At 40.2% G+C, this 17,015-nt stretch overlaps 1 protein-coding gene across 2 annotated transcripts in view; it reads left to right on the top strand.

The window, feature by feature from the left end:
• Nucleotides 1-4,673: 4,673 nt before the first annotated feature.
• NADK1 (NAD kinase 1) overlaps nt 4,674-17,015 on the top strand; it is an 89,335-nt gene continuing 76,993 nt past the window's right edge. Inside the window, exons 1-2 of one of the 2 annotated variants that reach the window (XM_077394183.1) lie at nt 4,674-5,040; nt 6,551-6,722. In XM_077394183.1, coding sequence (XP_077250298.1) covers nt 5,011-5,040; nt 6,551-6,722 — 202 coding nt within the window. In that variant the 5' untranslated portion in view covers nt 4,674-5,010. The remainder of the gene's footprint in view (nt 5,041-6,550; nt 6,723-17,015) is intronic. The other variant, XM_077394184.1, reaches the window with a different exon arrangement.

The raw sequence follows: 17,015 nt of genomic DNA on the forward strand, positions 1-17,015 counted from the left end.
AATTAGCAAATAATTTAGAAATGCAGGCTATGAATTCGGTGATTTTTTTAAAAAAATTTAACACTAATTTTGCAATTATGGGTGCTATCTGATATCTCGAATAGGTCAAAGCGGTATTTGATAGATGATCCTAACCATCCAATCAATCTATTTCAGCCGTTGAATGTAGATTGTTATCTCTATATATAGTTCTTTCCGCCATCCTTCTATAGAAATGGCTCTTGATCACAGAGGTGCATGTTTGGCAACCGTGAAAAATTATTCCATGGAATATTTGTGGGCCCAACTGTAAAAGATGAGCTGATGAGGAGAGCTAAGAGAATTGAGAAAGCACAAGTGTTGGTGGATAGAGAATGGAGCCACCATAAGAAATCCCTAAAACACTGAAAAAAAAAATATGCTTCTTCAAATTGTGTATTTTTTTTTCAACGTTTTTTTAGGGGCCAGCATTTCAGCTGCCTATAATATTTCCTGCCCGTCCGTCTGCAGAATCTTAATCTAACAGTCTAGATTTTACAATAATACCCCCAATTATGGGCCCCATCAGAATTTCGGCCCAGATACTAAAGATGACCCTATTTTTTATAGACGCAGTTGTAATGATCACACATAAGTACATAACTGTATCATTCATCCCTTACCTTTTCGGCTTTTCCTCCCTTTCTTTAACACACGTGTTCTTCGAACCCCCAATCTTCCGGTTGAAATTATGAAAATGCCACTCTCTCTCTCTCTCTCTCTCTCTCTCTCTCTCTCTCTCATCTCTACAAATTCCCCTTTCCTCACCTCAAATCTCTCCCCCAAATTCCGTTCTTCTCATCCAAACAGACAAAACCCACTTCATTTTTCCCTATGCTATGTTTGGTTGGCTATTTTTAAGGAGATTGAGGGGAGAACATCTTCTTGAGATTGTTTGGTTGCCTTTTAAGGTCTTTGACCATTAGCACTGTCGGGTGACGGTCGGGTGATGTGGCGCGCTCAAGATCTTCTCTTCAAATTTCTTCAAATCAAAGAAGTTTGTGGAGAAGATCTTGAGGAGATCTTTTTGCCCTTATCCCAAACCCCTCCAATATTTGCAAGACAAACCAAACAATGTTTCTTTCTTCCATCCTTAATCTCCCCGTTGACTGATCTGCTTTAGATCTCCCCTTTGACCGCTGGGATATAGATCTCCCAAAGAATTAATGGCATCCAAACATAGCACTAGGGTTTCTTAGATTTTCCACTTCTGATCAAAAATTTTCCCGAGGAATTCTTAGGTCAACTCGTTTGATTGGATTCTGCTTGAAAGAAACGGCAAAACAATCAGATTCAGAGTCAACGAATCGAGACTCGGAAGCTGACGTGGCAGGATGTTACATGCCTAATCGGCCGTAACACAAATAAACAAAATAAAAAGGAGGAAAAGGAAAGATGATGGTTGATTCGAGGCAACCGGGACCTCCTAACGGCTCGGTTTGAGATGAGCCATTACTCTCCTAGAAACATAGTCTCTATTTTACTGTAAATTCTCCTCCTTTATTAATGATAAACATGCCATTTAAATACACCACCTTCACCCAGACGTGAGAATATTTGCATAACTAAAAGATAAGAAGCAATGAGAGAAATAAGGAACTAACATATAAATAAAATAATTAGAATCCTAAAAATTAGAGATCATTCGAACTCCGCCTTCAAAATCTGATGTGATCCATGTTGGAAAGATATATCTTGCACTTTTCTCGGACCTGAACATCAATTTTTTCAAGATTCTGCTTTTCTTCATCTTTGTGTATTTCCTCGATTAGCTCGCTGATTTTGTCCAAGCTTTCTTCAAAACGCCGTTGCTCTTCCATCCTTCTCAAAAAAGACGCCTTGATTTTTGAAAAAGACTCCTTGGGCTTCTGAAAATCATCGTGCAAGGAATACAAAATCTCCAAGGATGTATTAATGGAGCAGGACCGACTGCTTTGATATCACTTGTTACGTGCCTAATCGGCCGTAACACAAATAAACAAAATAAAAAGGAAGAATAGGAAAGATGATGGTTGATTCGAGGCAACCGGGACCTCCTAACGGCTCGGTTCGAGAGGAGCCATTATGCTCCTAGAAACATAGTCTCTATTTTACTGTAAAATCTCTTCTCCTTCATTAATGATAAACATGCCATTTAAATACATCACCTTCACCCATACGTGGGAATATTTGCATAACTAAAAATAAGAAGCAATGAGCGAAGTAAGGAACTAACAAATAAATAAAATAATTAGAATCCTAAAAAATAGGGATTTATTTGTGCAAGCATCACAGGAGGGTTTTGCTATGAAGAGGGGGGAGTTGCTAGATTGAATGTGGAGATTGGGAACCCTAGAATTCCAGTGTATTTTCAAGCATCGAAAATGAGCTTGGGTGATAAAGCGTTCTTTCTATTGGCTTTTATTGCATGCATAGTATGATTATTTTTCTTTTCCTCAATTTTTATTTTGTTTTGGATGCGAATAAAATTGTTATTACTTATTATGATCTCAAATTAGCACAATTTAGTGTCAATTTTCACTTATCCGTTTCTTTCGCGTAAAATGGGTGAAAAAAATAATTTTGGTATCAAATAAAATATTATTTTTTAATTGTGTACCCGATTTATGCTGAAAATTTGAAATTTTGGCCAAAATCTCAGTTTCGGTGAGGGCCGAAACACATATCGAAACCGAAATTTAAAACCATGACATCAAAACTAGCACAATTCAATGTTCATTCAAAATTCCAATTGCTTAGGTCAATTTTCATTGCATAGGCCTTTGGATGCGATTGTACAATATGTACCAAGTTGAAGGGAAAGTTTTATAAGACAGCTGTGAGGCCAGCCATGCTGTATGGCTTAGAATGTTAGGCCACCAAGAAGCAGCATGTGCATAAGATGAGTATAGCGGAGATGCGAATGCTTAGATGGATGTGAGACCACATAAGTAATTTGGACTAGTTAACTTATTTTCATCTAGGATCTTAACTAATATGTTGAATGAAGTCATGGTATCTATGCACAAAGGAAAGAGGCATAATTAGCAAAACTACTATTTTAGTTAATTTCATGACAACTCCATCGGATCTGAAGTTTTGATTTACAATGGAACCACCCACTGCACGTCTCATTCACGGCCCCTCAACCACGTGAATCAAGAGAAATGTAATTTCTCCAATGGGCATCAGAAACTTTTTCAACAACTTTGAATAAGTGGATTCATCTAATCCTATGAGATCCAATTTATGTTCGGCTTCCAAGCATTGCAGTATGTATATCCTTTGGGCGTCAATATTCTTTGCTTGGTTAAGTTATACCAACCGCCTGAGAAAATTATGCAATCTACAATGGCTTCTGCTTTGGCATGTGACCAATGTATCATGCACATTCTTCTTAACATAGTAGGAATCTAAGGGTTTACTCTAGTCAAGAAACAAGATCGGCTTCTGCTTTGGCATTTGACCGTCTTATTTCCTAGATTAGCTAACGGTTAGATGGCTATGAAAGGCCACAAGGTCTTGCCCTTTCAAATTAACCCAGTTTATCAACTTAATATTAGTAAGAGGGTTATTTAATGTGGGAGTAATAATATCATTGTGTATGTTTGATTTGGCATCCATTGCATAAAAGAAAAACATACATAGCAAACCAAAGCATGCCATCCATCACATGAAAAGCAAACAAACAAACCATGAAAAAAAAAAAAAACACACCACCATACAAGTAATAAAACCTAGACGGTTGGGCAGTTCTCAACAGTTCCTTTTTTGTTGTACTTATTTCTAAGCCCAATCGGTCAATTGAGACTGAGTTGCCAAGAAGCTATTCGATTGGAACAGGTCAGAGAAGTGACATTATAACTGCCAATAGTTGGGAGGTGGAAGATAACCACTTGAAAGAATGGAGGGCATGCAAATAAGGGAGCCTGAATTGGTAGTTACCAAAATGTTCCCTCCCAAGAGAACGTGGAGTAATGTGCAGAGGTTACGCGAGTAAAGCTATATAAAGAGTCATTTGTCTACAAGAAAGAGGTTCTACAACCAAATCCAAAATGTACCTTTTGCTTTTCGTAGCTGTAGCATTTATTCGGATTAAGAAAGCAATGAATTTATCTTTCCAGTTGAGACTTTCTCTTTAATTCAACTATCCATCACAAACGTGCTTGTCTGTGTCGTTTAGTTAGAATCAAACTGTCTGTCAATCCTGAGAGTCGTTTAAATTTTGCGTGCATCAACGACGTTGTTTGCGTTTTGTGCACATTGATGTTCCATGACCAACCATGGGTCGTTCACATTTTGCGCGTGTTGACCTGCCGTTCATATTATGCGTTTATCGACAATCCCACATTTGGCGTCGCGTCTGTGCTGAAAAATTCCTTTCCATCTGTGTAAAGGGAGAGGAGCCCAAGAAATAGTGTCGTTCTCCTCTTCTTCTCAATCGCCAGAAATTCAATCTCAGGAGATAGAAATGTTTCGATCGTCAGACCCATCGAATTGAGTTTCCGATTTCTTACCTCCAAGGAGGCTGTCACGTCCGCGCATCACTCGTACACCCACCCACACACACGGTGCATTCACGACTGCACCGGGGCATTTTAGACCCAACAAGTTCTAACCAGATAAAAGTAGGCCCAACTAGTTGAAGGATTGGGTGACCAATAAAGCGTGTGACTTTATAGCTAAACGGAGAAGAGAATCTGGTCAAAAATTACAAGCTCTGGGAAGCTCTAGGAGCTTTCAAATGTGGGTGACAGGTGGTAGAGTAGACCGGCGACTTTTTAACAACAGTTGACCGGTCGTCGATCTGGCGTAAGTGGTGAAAGAAAAAGAAATCCACCCTCCAAATATAAAAATTGTGGGCCCCGCTCCTGATCCTCTCCTACTTCCCCCGTCGCCAGAAACAACTGAAAAAATTTCCCAATCCCCAACCTTCCCCCCAAATTCCCCTTCATCTCAGATAAATACCCCCGTCGCCTTCTCTCTCTCTCTCTCTCTCTCTCTCTCTCTCTCATGATGTCTCCTCGCGATCTGGGTTCACATGTACGTACGGAATTCTCTTGTCTGTTGATTATGTTTCCTCTATCTTTGTTCTGGTTTTTGTGTTGTTAATTAGGGCTTATACATCGCTGTTATATACTTCTTTGCTGGAACGGGAATTATGCATTCTGAATTGACGCTTTTCGCAATTTTGAGCATGTTCGATCGTAATTAAAGCATTTTATCGATATGATTCATGACATTTCCAGTTGAAATTGCAATTGAAAATAGTTGTTTGATATGTTAATACGTCAAACACTGAATAATGTGTTGAATTTTATGAAATTGTCATAGATAAATTGTCAACAATGAATACTGCGTTGAATTTTTGGATATTGTCGTCATAAATTGACTAGTTAATACACACATTGCTACGGTCAAGAACTTTGAGAAATTGTTTTTTTAATGTTTTTGCTGTGGATTCTTGATCTATAACTTAGTGTTTGGATAGTTGATGAATCAGTGGACTATGTACGGTTCAAACAATTCGATACGTGGGTTTGTTGGGTTGCCACGAATGCAGGGAGTTATGCAAGACGTGTAGTAGTTGTAGTTATGGTAGTAGTTGTTCTCTGTTATCTTTTGTTGAGTCCTAGTCATTTAGGATAGTGAGTAGTTATATTGAGCAGTTTATCTTTTACTGTTGGAATCATGTATTTAATTTTCTTGGACAACAAATGAAAGAGAGCACTCTCATCTTTTCCAATTCTGTTTCTGTGTTATCTTTTTTGTATTTCCTTCTTGTGAACCTCTTTGAGCAGTGTTTCAAAGAACACCATAGCTCGGGGCGGCAAGAAAAAGACGGACCAACGATCCGATCTAAGAGATTTGATTTCAGAACATACCACAATTTGCCAATTCAAGTGGACAAGAACACCTTAAACTTCAACTGTTCTAATAATAATATGATAAGAAGAAACGTAAAGAAATATAAAAGACAATTTTAGTTCAACCATGGAATCAAATTGAATTATTAAGACAATTTCAGTTCAACCATGGAATTAAATTGAATTATTATATGGAATAGAGATATCTCAACCAGAATATTGCTTGCATTTCAATTACTGCTTTGCATGCCATCTTGTGTACAAGTGACTCAGACCACCTTTTGTGCAGACAGAGTCCTAATCCTAGGCCCAATTAATATTAATAGAAGTGTTTCCAATCTTAAGTTTCACTTTCATAGTACAAAATCCCTAAAAACCCTTTCATAAAGGAGAGATGCACTGAATGTACCCACCATTACAACTAACGCTTAGAATTAGGAACTGCTGTAAAAACTGATGTGTCATAGGATTGAAGTTTATGCAATTGATGAGTTGCATAATTATTTTAAAAACTGATGTGTCATACTTATAGGATTGAAGTTTATATAATTGATGAGTAGTATAATTATTTTAAAAACTGATGGGTCATACTTTTATGATTGAAGTTTATCTACCATTGATGAGTTGCATAATTATTTTTGTTAGTATCATGCCCTTTTCTCACCAAAGCTTTTTCATGAAAGTAGGTGTCTTCTGGAAATGGGAATTCCACTGTAACATGCACGCAGCCAGAGGAGAATGGTTTTGCGGATTCACCCTATTCCTTGGATTCAGAAAGTGTAGTGCAGAAATTCCTTGAAGAGCCACCTATCAAAGCAGTTGATGATCATCTTGTTGAGTTCTCAGAGGCTTTGAGAAGTAAGATGGTATCTTATTCGTTCTTGCCTTTCCTGAACATTTAAGCTACTAAAGATGACTCCTTACTTAAAAAAATGTGTGGATTAGGGAAGTATGATAGGCTCAAAGCACAACCATTTAAACTTTTCCTTCATTTTCTGTTATTGAATAATACTGGATCAGTTCTAAAAGTAACTTCACGTGAAATGATTTTGGACTTGTTAATTATAACCTGAGTTTGATTGTTCTGCATCTTTAGCTTCTACGTTGATTTATGATAATATTGAGCTCGAATCTTTACTTTTCATTGAGTTTTATGTCATTGTATTTGACAAGACTGTCTGTTCGGCCGAAGTTGGGTTCCGTTACCAACAGGATCACTATGTGGATTTATAAGAAAGTAAACTTCCCCACAGATATCACTTTTGTTAACATTTAGGTGTTCTTTCACAAATATTGATGTATATTCGCTCTTAACCTCTAGGTGTTTTTACACACATATTGATGTATATTCTGTCTAGACATTATGCTCTGATTTAGTTCTTGAAACTTGGGGTTCCATAGAATTCAATAGCCAAGAAAGTACTATTCGAAGCCGAGTCACTGTACTTGGGGTCTTCCAACTGTGGCTCCTCGATAGACCCAATGATATAACCCAATATCTATTTTCCACTGATGGAGTGATGGACACTCCATCGTCCGTGACCACTACAGAAGATTTATTCCATTCAACTGCATAGTGGTGATTTGGAGTATGGAATTTCAAAGATGATTAGAGTTTGAGATTCCCACGTCTTCAACCCACATTTGAGGATTGTTTTTCTGCAATTATAGTTTGAGTTCAAACCCAGACCCCACTAACAATGAAACACACACGAGCTTATTGGAATAATGCTGTAGCTCTTACCCTCAAATAAGATTCAAACTTCATGGAATCAGATCTCTTTGATTCCTAAACATGAAATGATTATACTGGGGAAGATTATATTCAATACTTCACGTCGAGGAGGCGTAGATCGAAAATTAGATTGATACTGTTTATTTTTTAAATAAAAACATGAGATCTACCAATCAATTCCTCAAACAGTAAGATCTATCCAATCAGATAATATTTTTAGAGAATCCCTCAAGGGCTGGTAGCATTTGACTGAGATAATCAGGCGTACAACCATACATGCACAAGGAGCAGGTTCTCTATCAGTTTATATCAGAGTTAACCCTACGACTCTCATAAAAGACTTTATTTATAGATAGAAAAGATGCAAATATTACAAGTATGCCACTTCTAATGTAAGATAGGCCCCATCCCAATTTCATGAAAAGTAAAAGAGTACACACCATATCTAGCACATAATGCCATTGAGATGCACATACTCAAACACGTTCATCCCTTATGTATCATCTCCACCCAGGATGTCATCGTCAACCTACACAATCAACATTGTAGTCCCTTCTGGTCTTCTCTTAATAAATAGTTAGACGAAGCGGTGTAATTACATAACCGATTAGGCGTATTTTAGACATTGTACATGAACCCTAGTTACCCATATATAATACGTGTTATGAGAGGGAGAGACATTTTACACTCTCCTCTTTCTCTATCTCTTCTCTTTTCTCTCTTCTTCTTCTTTGCTTGACTGAAGAATTGAGAGAAGAGAAAAGTGAAATAGGGCTGTCTCCCCCTCACTAGTTTATTTATATACTGAAGAGAATAGTACAATTACTGAAATACCCATAGGCTTATTCTAACACTCCCCCCTCAAGCTGGAATGTATAAGTTATACATTCCTAGCTTGTTACAAATGTCACTCAACTTTGCTTTACTCAATGGTTTTGTGAACAAATCGGCTAACTGTTCTGCGGAACGAGTGAATACAGTACATATCTCCCCTTTCTGAATTCTCTGACGAATGAAATGGCAGTCGACCTCGATATGTTTTGTCCGCTCATGAAAGGCTGGATTTGTCGCAATATAGATGGCAGCCATGTTATCACAACACAACTGTGAAGGCGAAGGGAACCTAATACCGATCTCAGATAGGAGTGATTTCAACCAAATGATCTCTGTACTAGTATGAGCCATTGCTCTGTATTTTGCCTCAACACTTGACTTTGCAATGACGTCCTGCTTTTTACTTTTCTATGAGACTAGATTGCCTCCTACGAAGGTACAATACCCGGTAATTGATCTCCTATCAACAGGAGATCCAGCCCAATCAGCATCAGAGAACCCCTCAATGCGCATATGACCATGCCGTTTGAATAGTAAACCCTTTTCTGGTGTACCATTCAGATACTTGAGGATTTGAACTACTGCACTCCAATATGAAGTACGAGGAGAGGTCATGTACTGACTAACCACTTCAACAGCGTAGGATATATCAGGACGAGTAACAGTAAGGTATATGAGCTTACTTACCAGCTTCCTATGGCTACCAGGATCCTGCAACAATTCACCCTCGTTTGAGACGTCCCAAGTCTTTTGTAGTGAACTCTCTTTGTAAGAATGTCTTTAGCTTCTGAATCCCTCTTGAGTTACTACCCGTAATGATGATGTCATCGACATATACAATCAACATAATGCATCCTCCTGAGGACTGATGGCTGAATACGGAATGATCCACGGCACACTATTTGAGACCAAACCTCATGATCGCCTCACTGAATCTGCCAAACCATGCACGTGGAGATTGTTTCAACCCATATAACGATTTCCTGAGGTGACAGACAGAAGAGGACAACTCCCCCTGAGCAACATATCCTGGAGGTTGCTCCATATACACCTCTTCAAGGAGGTTGCCATGTAGAAATGCATTCTTCACATCTAACTGGTGAAGATGCCAGCCATTATTGACGGCCAGGGACAACAGAACCCTCCCTGAAGGTATCTTCGCAGCTGGGGAAAAAGTCTCATTGTAGTCAATGCCGAAAGTCTTAGTGTAGCCCTTTGCCACTAGACGAGCCCTAAGTCGCTCAACAGTGCCATAAGGTTGATATTTAATGGAGAAAACCCAGCGGCAACCAACAGGTCGAGCCCCAGCAGGTAGAGAAACTAGATCCCACGTCTGATTAGAATGTAGAGCACCCATCTTAAGGTCCGTGGTAGCTCGCCATCCTGGGTGATTAAGAGCCTCATCCAAAGACTGTGGTAACACAACAGAAGACATAGAGAGCACAAAGCTTTTGAAAGTAGGAGTTAGACGATCATAACAAACAAAATTAGAGATATGATGAACAGTAGTATGAGAACGAGTCCGTGAAGCAATAGGTGGCTCAGATACAACGACACAAGAGAGGAGGTTACCTGATTAGAGGGTAAGGGAATCTCTGACTGTGACGACGATCTCTTGGAGTGAGGGTGCTGTGCTTGCCTACCTTGCTGTTGACGACGTTGATACTGAAACTTAATAGGTGGATGAACGACGTTGGGAATAAATGATTCGACCTGACCAGGAGGGCAAGCAGAAAAAGATGGTAAAGGAATAGAAGAACTGTCTTGAAGGTCAGGAAGAGAAATGGACACCTCAGATTCCAAACTGGAGGTTGTATAAATAGTTCGTACTTGTCTTTTTGTTAAAAACAGCCCCTAACATGATTTTTGCCCAAGTACATATATATATATATATATATATATATTATATGATGCAAATAATCAAGAATCTAATCAGTATATGAATTACACATAGGTATTAATACCCATGAGTGTATCTTTTGGATGTATGACACTGAAATATTTGGGAATAGAATTTAAAGAACAAAACCTAAAAAGTTATGACTCTCCAAGTATCCTAAGGTCAAAGTTAAAGTATAATTTAACGGGAAACTTAGTGTGTGTACATGATTTTTGTTTCAGATTTAGTAGCACATTCGACTCTGACATTAAGGATTTCTCACTCTCTCACTCCACAAGTACTTAAGGTAGGTGACGGTTCCCTAAACTTGAACTCTTAAGCAATGATTGATTTATATGCATGCAAATGAAAATTCTTAGTAGACATAGAATTGTTCATGCTAATGATGTAGTTAAGATGATTGTTTTTTTATTAATATGCATCTCGCTCTCGTGCTTGGTCATATTAGTAGCATGCAGCAAATAATGGAAAATGATACTATGCCAGTAGCTTACAAAAGATGAATGCTATGATTCCTTATTAAAGGAAAAAGAAAAATGTGGGAAGCAAGAAAATCGCTAAGAATATCTTTAAGATATTGAAAAAAAAAATATGGATGATATGCCAGAAAAACAGGTAAGAAACAAAGGCATTGAGAAAATAATTTGGTGGATTGGGCGGAGGTATGAGTCGTCCAGGAATAATGAAATTCCAAGCCGGCCTTGGGTTTTAGCGCACCCCTTTGGCGGTAAATGCATCCTCTTAGACCATGATGTCAAGAGACGGAGTGGCTATTAAGCACGTCGTAAAAAGTCCTTCATGCCCACGACCTGTAGACGAGGGTAGTGGAACGTATTGGAGGCAAGGTAACAAGCTATGAGGGGCTGGACTGCCTTTGGGAGTCGTCTCATGCATTAAATTAATAATAAATATAAACCTCTTAAAGGTAAAATGTTATATGTTTTATGAGATCAGTAGATTCACATTTAATGGATATTATGGCGTGTTATTTTATTAATATTTTATGTTTCAATTTGAAATAATTGTTATCACATGTTCACTATTGAATTAATTTGTATGCTTTTAAATTCAAGAGTTGTTTAATTGTATTTGTTTAGGTACCGAATGAATCTACATAGTTCTTTGAACTAACACCAAAAATCCCTCACAGGTTTTGATACAATTGATGACATTGAGACAAATGCTAATGAAGAAATCGAGAATAAAAAGGGGTGTGCAAGAGGGATGATAGAGTAATTGGTGTGGCCGTTTGGCCTTGGCTGCTATTCGTCTTATTCTTAGTTTGTTTCTGTCTTTGGTAATTATGTCAAATACTCTTTAGTAAGCTTTTAAATGAGTTTTCAAATTTGTAAAAAAAAAAATTGTTGTCTTTTGTTAACGGTCTGGGTTTAGAATTCTCTAAAAATCCGGGTCGTTACAGGTAGGGACTGAGCCAGAACCAAAGAAGGCTTCAGATTCAAAGAACATAACATCGGCTGATACAAACCATCGGCGAAGACGGGGTCTGTAGCAGCGATAGCCTTTCTTGGTACAAGAGTATCCCAGAAAGATACATCGTTCTGAATGAGGATCTAGTTTATCCCGACCAGGATCCAGATGGTGAACAAAGCACACACAGCTAAAGACACGAGGCGTAAGTAGAAATGGGTCCTGTCGTGGGTATAACGTGTGATATGGAGAATCACCATTCAGCACAGAAGACGGAAGATGATTGCCAGAAAACAAGCAGTGAGAATGGTGTCAGACCAATAGGTTTTAGGAACTTGCATCTGAAAGAGTAGGGTACGAGCCACCTTAAGAGGTAGTGCAGTTTCCTTTCAGCGACACCATTCTGTTGCGAGGTGTATGCACAGGATGATTGATGTGTAATGCCATGAGAGGAAATGTAGTCCTGAGAACCATCAGTAGAAGAGAAAAATTCACGAGCATTATCAATGCGAAGCATTTAAGACTGCAACCAAATTGATTCCTTATTTCAGCGTGGAAATTTTTGAAAGCAGAGAAGACTTGAGATCGGTCTTTCAGTAAATATACCCATGTCAAACGTGAATAATCATCAATAAAGACTATAAAATATTTGAATCCATTATTTGACACGACCCTCGAAGGTCCTCATACATCGGAATGAACTAGCTGAAATGGACTATCAACTCGACTAACGACTCGGGAAGGGAAAGACACTCTGTGATGCTTCCGGAGTTCACAAGACTAACACTGAAAAGCAGAAACGGAAGCAGGAACTAAAGATGTCTGCCGGAGGCGCTGAAGTGATAGGTGACCAAGTCGACAGTGCCACTAAAAGACATCCACTGAACTATGTAAAGCTGTAGAAGAAGGGCTGCAGTCAAGGCGGTAAAGGCCATCCACCTCACGTTCCGATCCAGTCGTTCTCCCAGTCGAAAGATCCTGAAAAACACAGTAAGAAGGATAAAATGAGATAGAGCAAGCAAGGTTCTTCGTAAGTTGACTTACAGACAATAAACTAAAGGGCGACTTAGGGACACACAGGACAGATGATAGTGTAAGGTGAGGTGAATGACAAGTGGTGCCGATACCAGTAATGGGTGTAGTGGAACCATTAGCTAAAGTAATGGACTGAAAATCAGATGGAAATGATTGAAAAGAGGAGAGCTGAGACGAGTTACCAGTTATATGATTTAAGGCTCCTGAGTCAATGATCCAGGATCCTGAGCTAGAGAGTAAGGTCGTAGGTGAACTACCCGGCTGGGCGAAGCTTGTAGTGGCCTGGGAGGCACTCTGTCGAAGACCCTGTAATTCCTCATAATCCGCCCTTGTAAAGGTGAATGGATCATCAGCAGAAGTAGTGCCAGGAGCAGGAGGCACTGTGTCAGACTGGCCAGCAGTTGGGAGATGAGTTGAACGGGGCTGTCGAAGCTCTGGATGTAGTGTGTACCAAGTCTCAATCATGTGGCCATCACGTTGGTAGTGGGTACAATAAGGATGGCCACATCCACTCCCAACACGACCACCGCCATGGCCACCACGACCACAGCCTCGCGAAAAGGAGCCACCTCCCCTGGGAGGACGAGGACCACCACCACTATCATATGCCGTAAGGGCAGAACTGTCAGAGGGAAGTCTGGAGGGAGTCTCTCCAAGACACTACTGAGCGCGAGAGTAGGCCTCGCGCAACGACGGGATGTTGCCAGACCCGAGAATCTGATGACGCAGGTGACTAAACTCAGGGCCAAGGCTCTCAAGGTATTGCACAACGCGAACTTGTTCTCGTTGACGGTGGAGAACATTAACATCAGAAGTAAGGGGCAAGAAAACGTCAAGCTGCTGACATAAAGGAATGAACTGCCCATAGTGAGCCTCAAGAGACATGCCCCCACGACGCAGGCGCATCCACTCAGAGTCAGTGGAGCAGATACGGGTGAGGTTCTTAACTCCAGAGTAAGTCAAGGCAGTGTGGTCCCAGATCTCCTTCGTAGTCGGGAGGAGTATCATGATAGAGTAAATGACAGGTGCCATACTTTGCCATAGAAGACTCCGAATCAACGCATCTTCCTGTTCCCAGCGAGTATACGTAGGGTCCTTTGGTGAAGGGGGATCTTGACGAAGAAAACTGACTTTACCCCGTCCAAGGAGGTATGTCTCAACTGCAACTTTCCAGGGTAAATAGTTGGTGCCATCGAACTTGGCAATGTTCAACTGTGGATAAGAACTCTCCACAGTTGCCAAAGGAGAATTAGAAGAGGAAGAGGTAGCCGAGGGTGGTGGAGTCACACCGGCATCTGTGGTAATGCCAAGCGAAGGATCGACAATGACAAGGGGTTCCATAAGGACTACAAGAGACTGGAAAAATGAAATACCAACAACCAACGGCTTCAACGAGAGGAAGAAGAGATGGACGGACCACCAACTAATCAAGGAGAGGGCTCATATCACGGCCTCACGAGCTAAGGGCAAAGATGGGCCATAGAGAAGATGAGAAGAGACCGCGAACCGGGAAATGAAGAACAAAGAAGCTAATTTAGCACATGAAAGGAAAATGAAAAATAGGGTTAGGGTTTAAGTTGTTTTGTAAAAAAAACATGCGAGGGGGGGGGGGAATCCAAGCTAAGATTGGGGGATTATAGGGGGAAATGGCTGGACGGAAAGGTGGGACGGGGGGGGGGGTGTTGGGGAAGATGGGGCTGGGGAGGCGAGGTATCTGGACGGAGGTCGTGGGTGGTGTCGGGGAAGGGGGGGAAAGAGGGGCAGGGGGGGGGGGGGTCTGGACGGAGATGGGGAGCTGGTGTACGATAGAGGCGGGGGTGTTGGGGAAGATAGCCCATCTTTTCTTAGGGTATAACCTAGTCGCACATAGGATGTAGGGCCCACCTGCATTAGTCCAGGATCGAAATTGCATTTAGTTAAGGCATATAGGGTGTCCTAAAACTTACAATTAGCTTCAACTTAACTAAATATCTTCAATAAGCTTTAATCAGAAGTCAAGTCAAGTCTAGTTGGTCAAGTCTAGTTTAGTGGTTCTAGGCACAATAGGCATCATAGCTTAGAATAGCGCCACCGAACTACGTTGATCTTGATTCTAAAAAGAGGCTTGGATATGTAGGCAGCTTGGACGACCATCCAGGTCCAGATCACCCGTGACACATTTTTTTAAAGTTTTTAGGGTTTTAAGGCGTGTGGTCTGTTACTTGTTATGACTTCTTATATAGGGGCATGCTAGTGTGTTTTCTTCCTTTGTCTTGAGTGTTTATTCTCTTCAGATATATCTCTTGTGTAGTTTTACTAGTCCATTCACATGCTTAGCTGTAGTATTTACATGCCTATCTTATCTTGTTTACTTGCTTGTTCACATGCTTAGCTGTAGCATATACTTCATTGTCTTGGTTATCTGCTTAGATGTAGCTCTTAATCGTTTATCTGTCTATCTTATCTCGTTATTTGCTTATATTTGTCATTATCTGTTCAACTATAGTTCTTTACTGCTTATTTGTTGATTATTTCTTGCTTATCTGTTTAGGATATCTGCTAGTTTTATCTTATCTTATCTCATTATATCTGATTATCTGCTTAGCTGTAGCTGTGCATGTGGTTGTTTACTGCTTTCGTAGATGTGATGAGTTAGGATATAGTGGAGACATGTATCAAGGTTATCTAATATTGGATTGTCTTCTTCGCCTCCCTGAGAGATGTTGGATTCTAGTGTTCTTTCTAATGTCAAGTGATACTGATATCAACCCTCTGTAGGACATGGATGTTTTTCTTTTCTTTGCCCATCCCCGGGTCATGCATACTTAGATAGGTCGTCTTTTCTCGGGGATGCTTGTTCCCATTTCACATGATTTTTGCCCAAAATTCTTCGAAAATAATAAAAATGGCATAAGTGACCGAGTTCGCTCGGGCGAGCGGAGTACCTAACACCTTGCCCACTCGTAACCAGGCACGAACCTTTTTCATCTCTGGTTATCAGTTGCAACAGAGCACTTTATGGGTTCCAGGTAGGGGTGGCAATCCAACCGAAACCAAACCGATACCGAACCAAAAATTCGGTTTCGGTTTGGTAAAACCAAACCGATTCAAATTTTGGTTTGGTTTCGATTTGGTAGAACCAAACCGATTCAAATTTCAAACCGAACCGAAACCGAACCGTTGCCCCCGATTTCCAATGATTATGAGTAAGGGGTGGCAAAATTGGCCGAACCGAATCGAAAATTCAAATTTCGGTTCGGTTTCGGTTCGGTAGAACCAAACCGATTCAAATTTCTGTTTGGTTCGGTTTGGAGGTCAAACCGAACCGTTGCCACCCCTAGTTCCAGGGCGTGGATGACGACTTTTCTTTTCATTTAGGTACGTCTTGGTTCCGAGTTTTACTCTGAATCAAGAGGTATCGCACACGTCATGACTCATGCTGTGAGGGCCCTATATTTGAGAGAGCCACATCGGAGCTCTCCTTCTCATGTGGAGATCGAGGATGGGGGGATTTATCCCCGCATTCGAGATCGCGGGTCCACAACAAGACAGAGATCCTCCTGTCTATATCCTGGTTGAGCACTGTACTTACCAGTCAAAGTAACACGAGCAAGAAACATATGAATAACTCTATGTTGTCCAGAAAATTCAGTTCTTTTATGAGTATGAGTACATAATCAAGATTATACAATGCGAAGTGTGATACAATGAAATGGATGCAAATCCCCATTTGGTGCGATGTTTAAGAAATGGAATACCTTCTGTTGGGAAAGTTGCCTTATTTCCCAAGGCACATGTGGGAAAGCAAGAAGGAAAAATGGGAAAGTATCTTATTTTCCTTGTTTTGTTCTTTTTTGGTTGATATGCCAAAATTACAAGTGTTACTTTTAGGTTTCTTAGAAAACCTAAGTGTAAAAGTGAAGACGTGAGTGTCTCTTGTGTGGCTAGAGAACGAGAGTGAAAAAGAGAGAAAGAGAGAGGAAAAGAGGAAGAGTGGAGAGAGAAAAAGAATCTCAAAAGTGGACTTTTTTTTTGGGTTTTTCTTTTGGGGTTTTATTCTTGGGTTTTTCTCTTGGGATTTTCTCTTGGGTTTTCTCTTGTACGGTCTTGGTTTGAGAAGCAAGGAAAGGGTTGTGGGTTTGTGATTAATCCAATGTAATCCTTGTATTTTGTTTTTCTCATAGTGGAAGATCGTGTTTCTCGCCCGTGGAGTAGGCTTGGCCGAACCACATAAAATCTT

This window comes from Tasmannia lanceolata, unplaced genomic scaffold, assembly GCF_043159265.1.
Source record: "Tasmannia lanceolata isolate RefF3 unplaced genomic scaffold, GAP_Taslan_0.1 ptg000013l, whole genome shotgun sequence".
In the NCBI taxonomy this organism is placed as follows: Eukaryota; Viridiplantae; Streptophyta; class Magnoliopsida; order Canellales; family Winteraceae; genus Tasmannia; species Tasmannia lanceolata.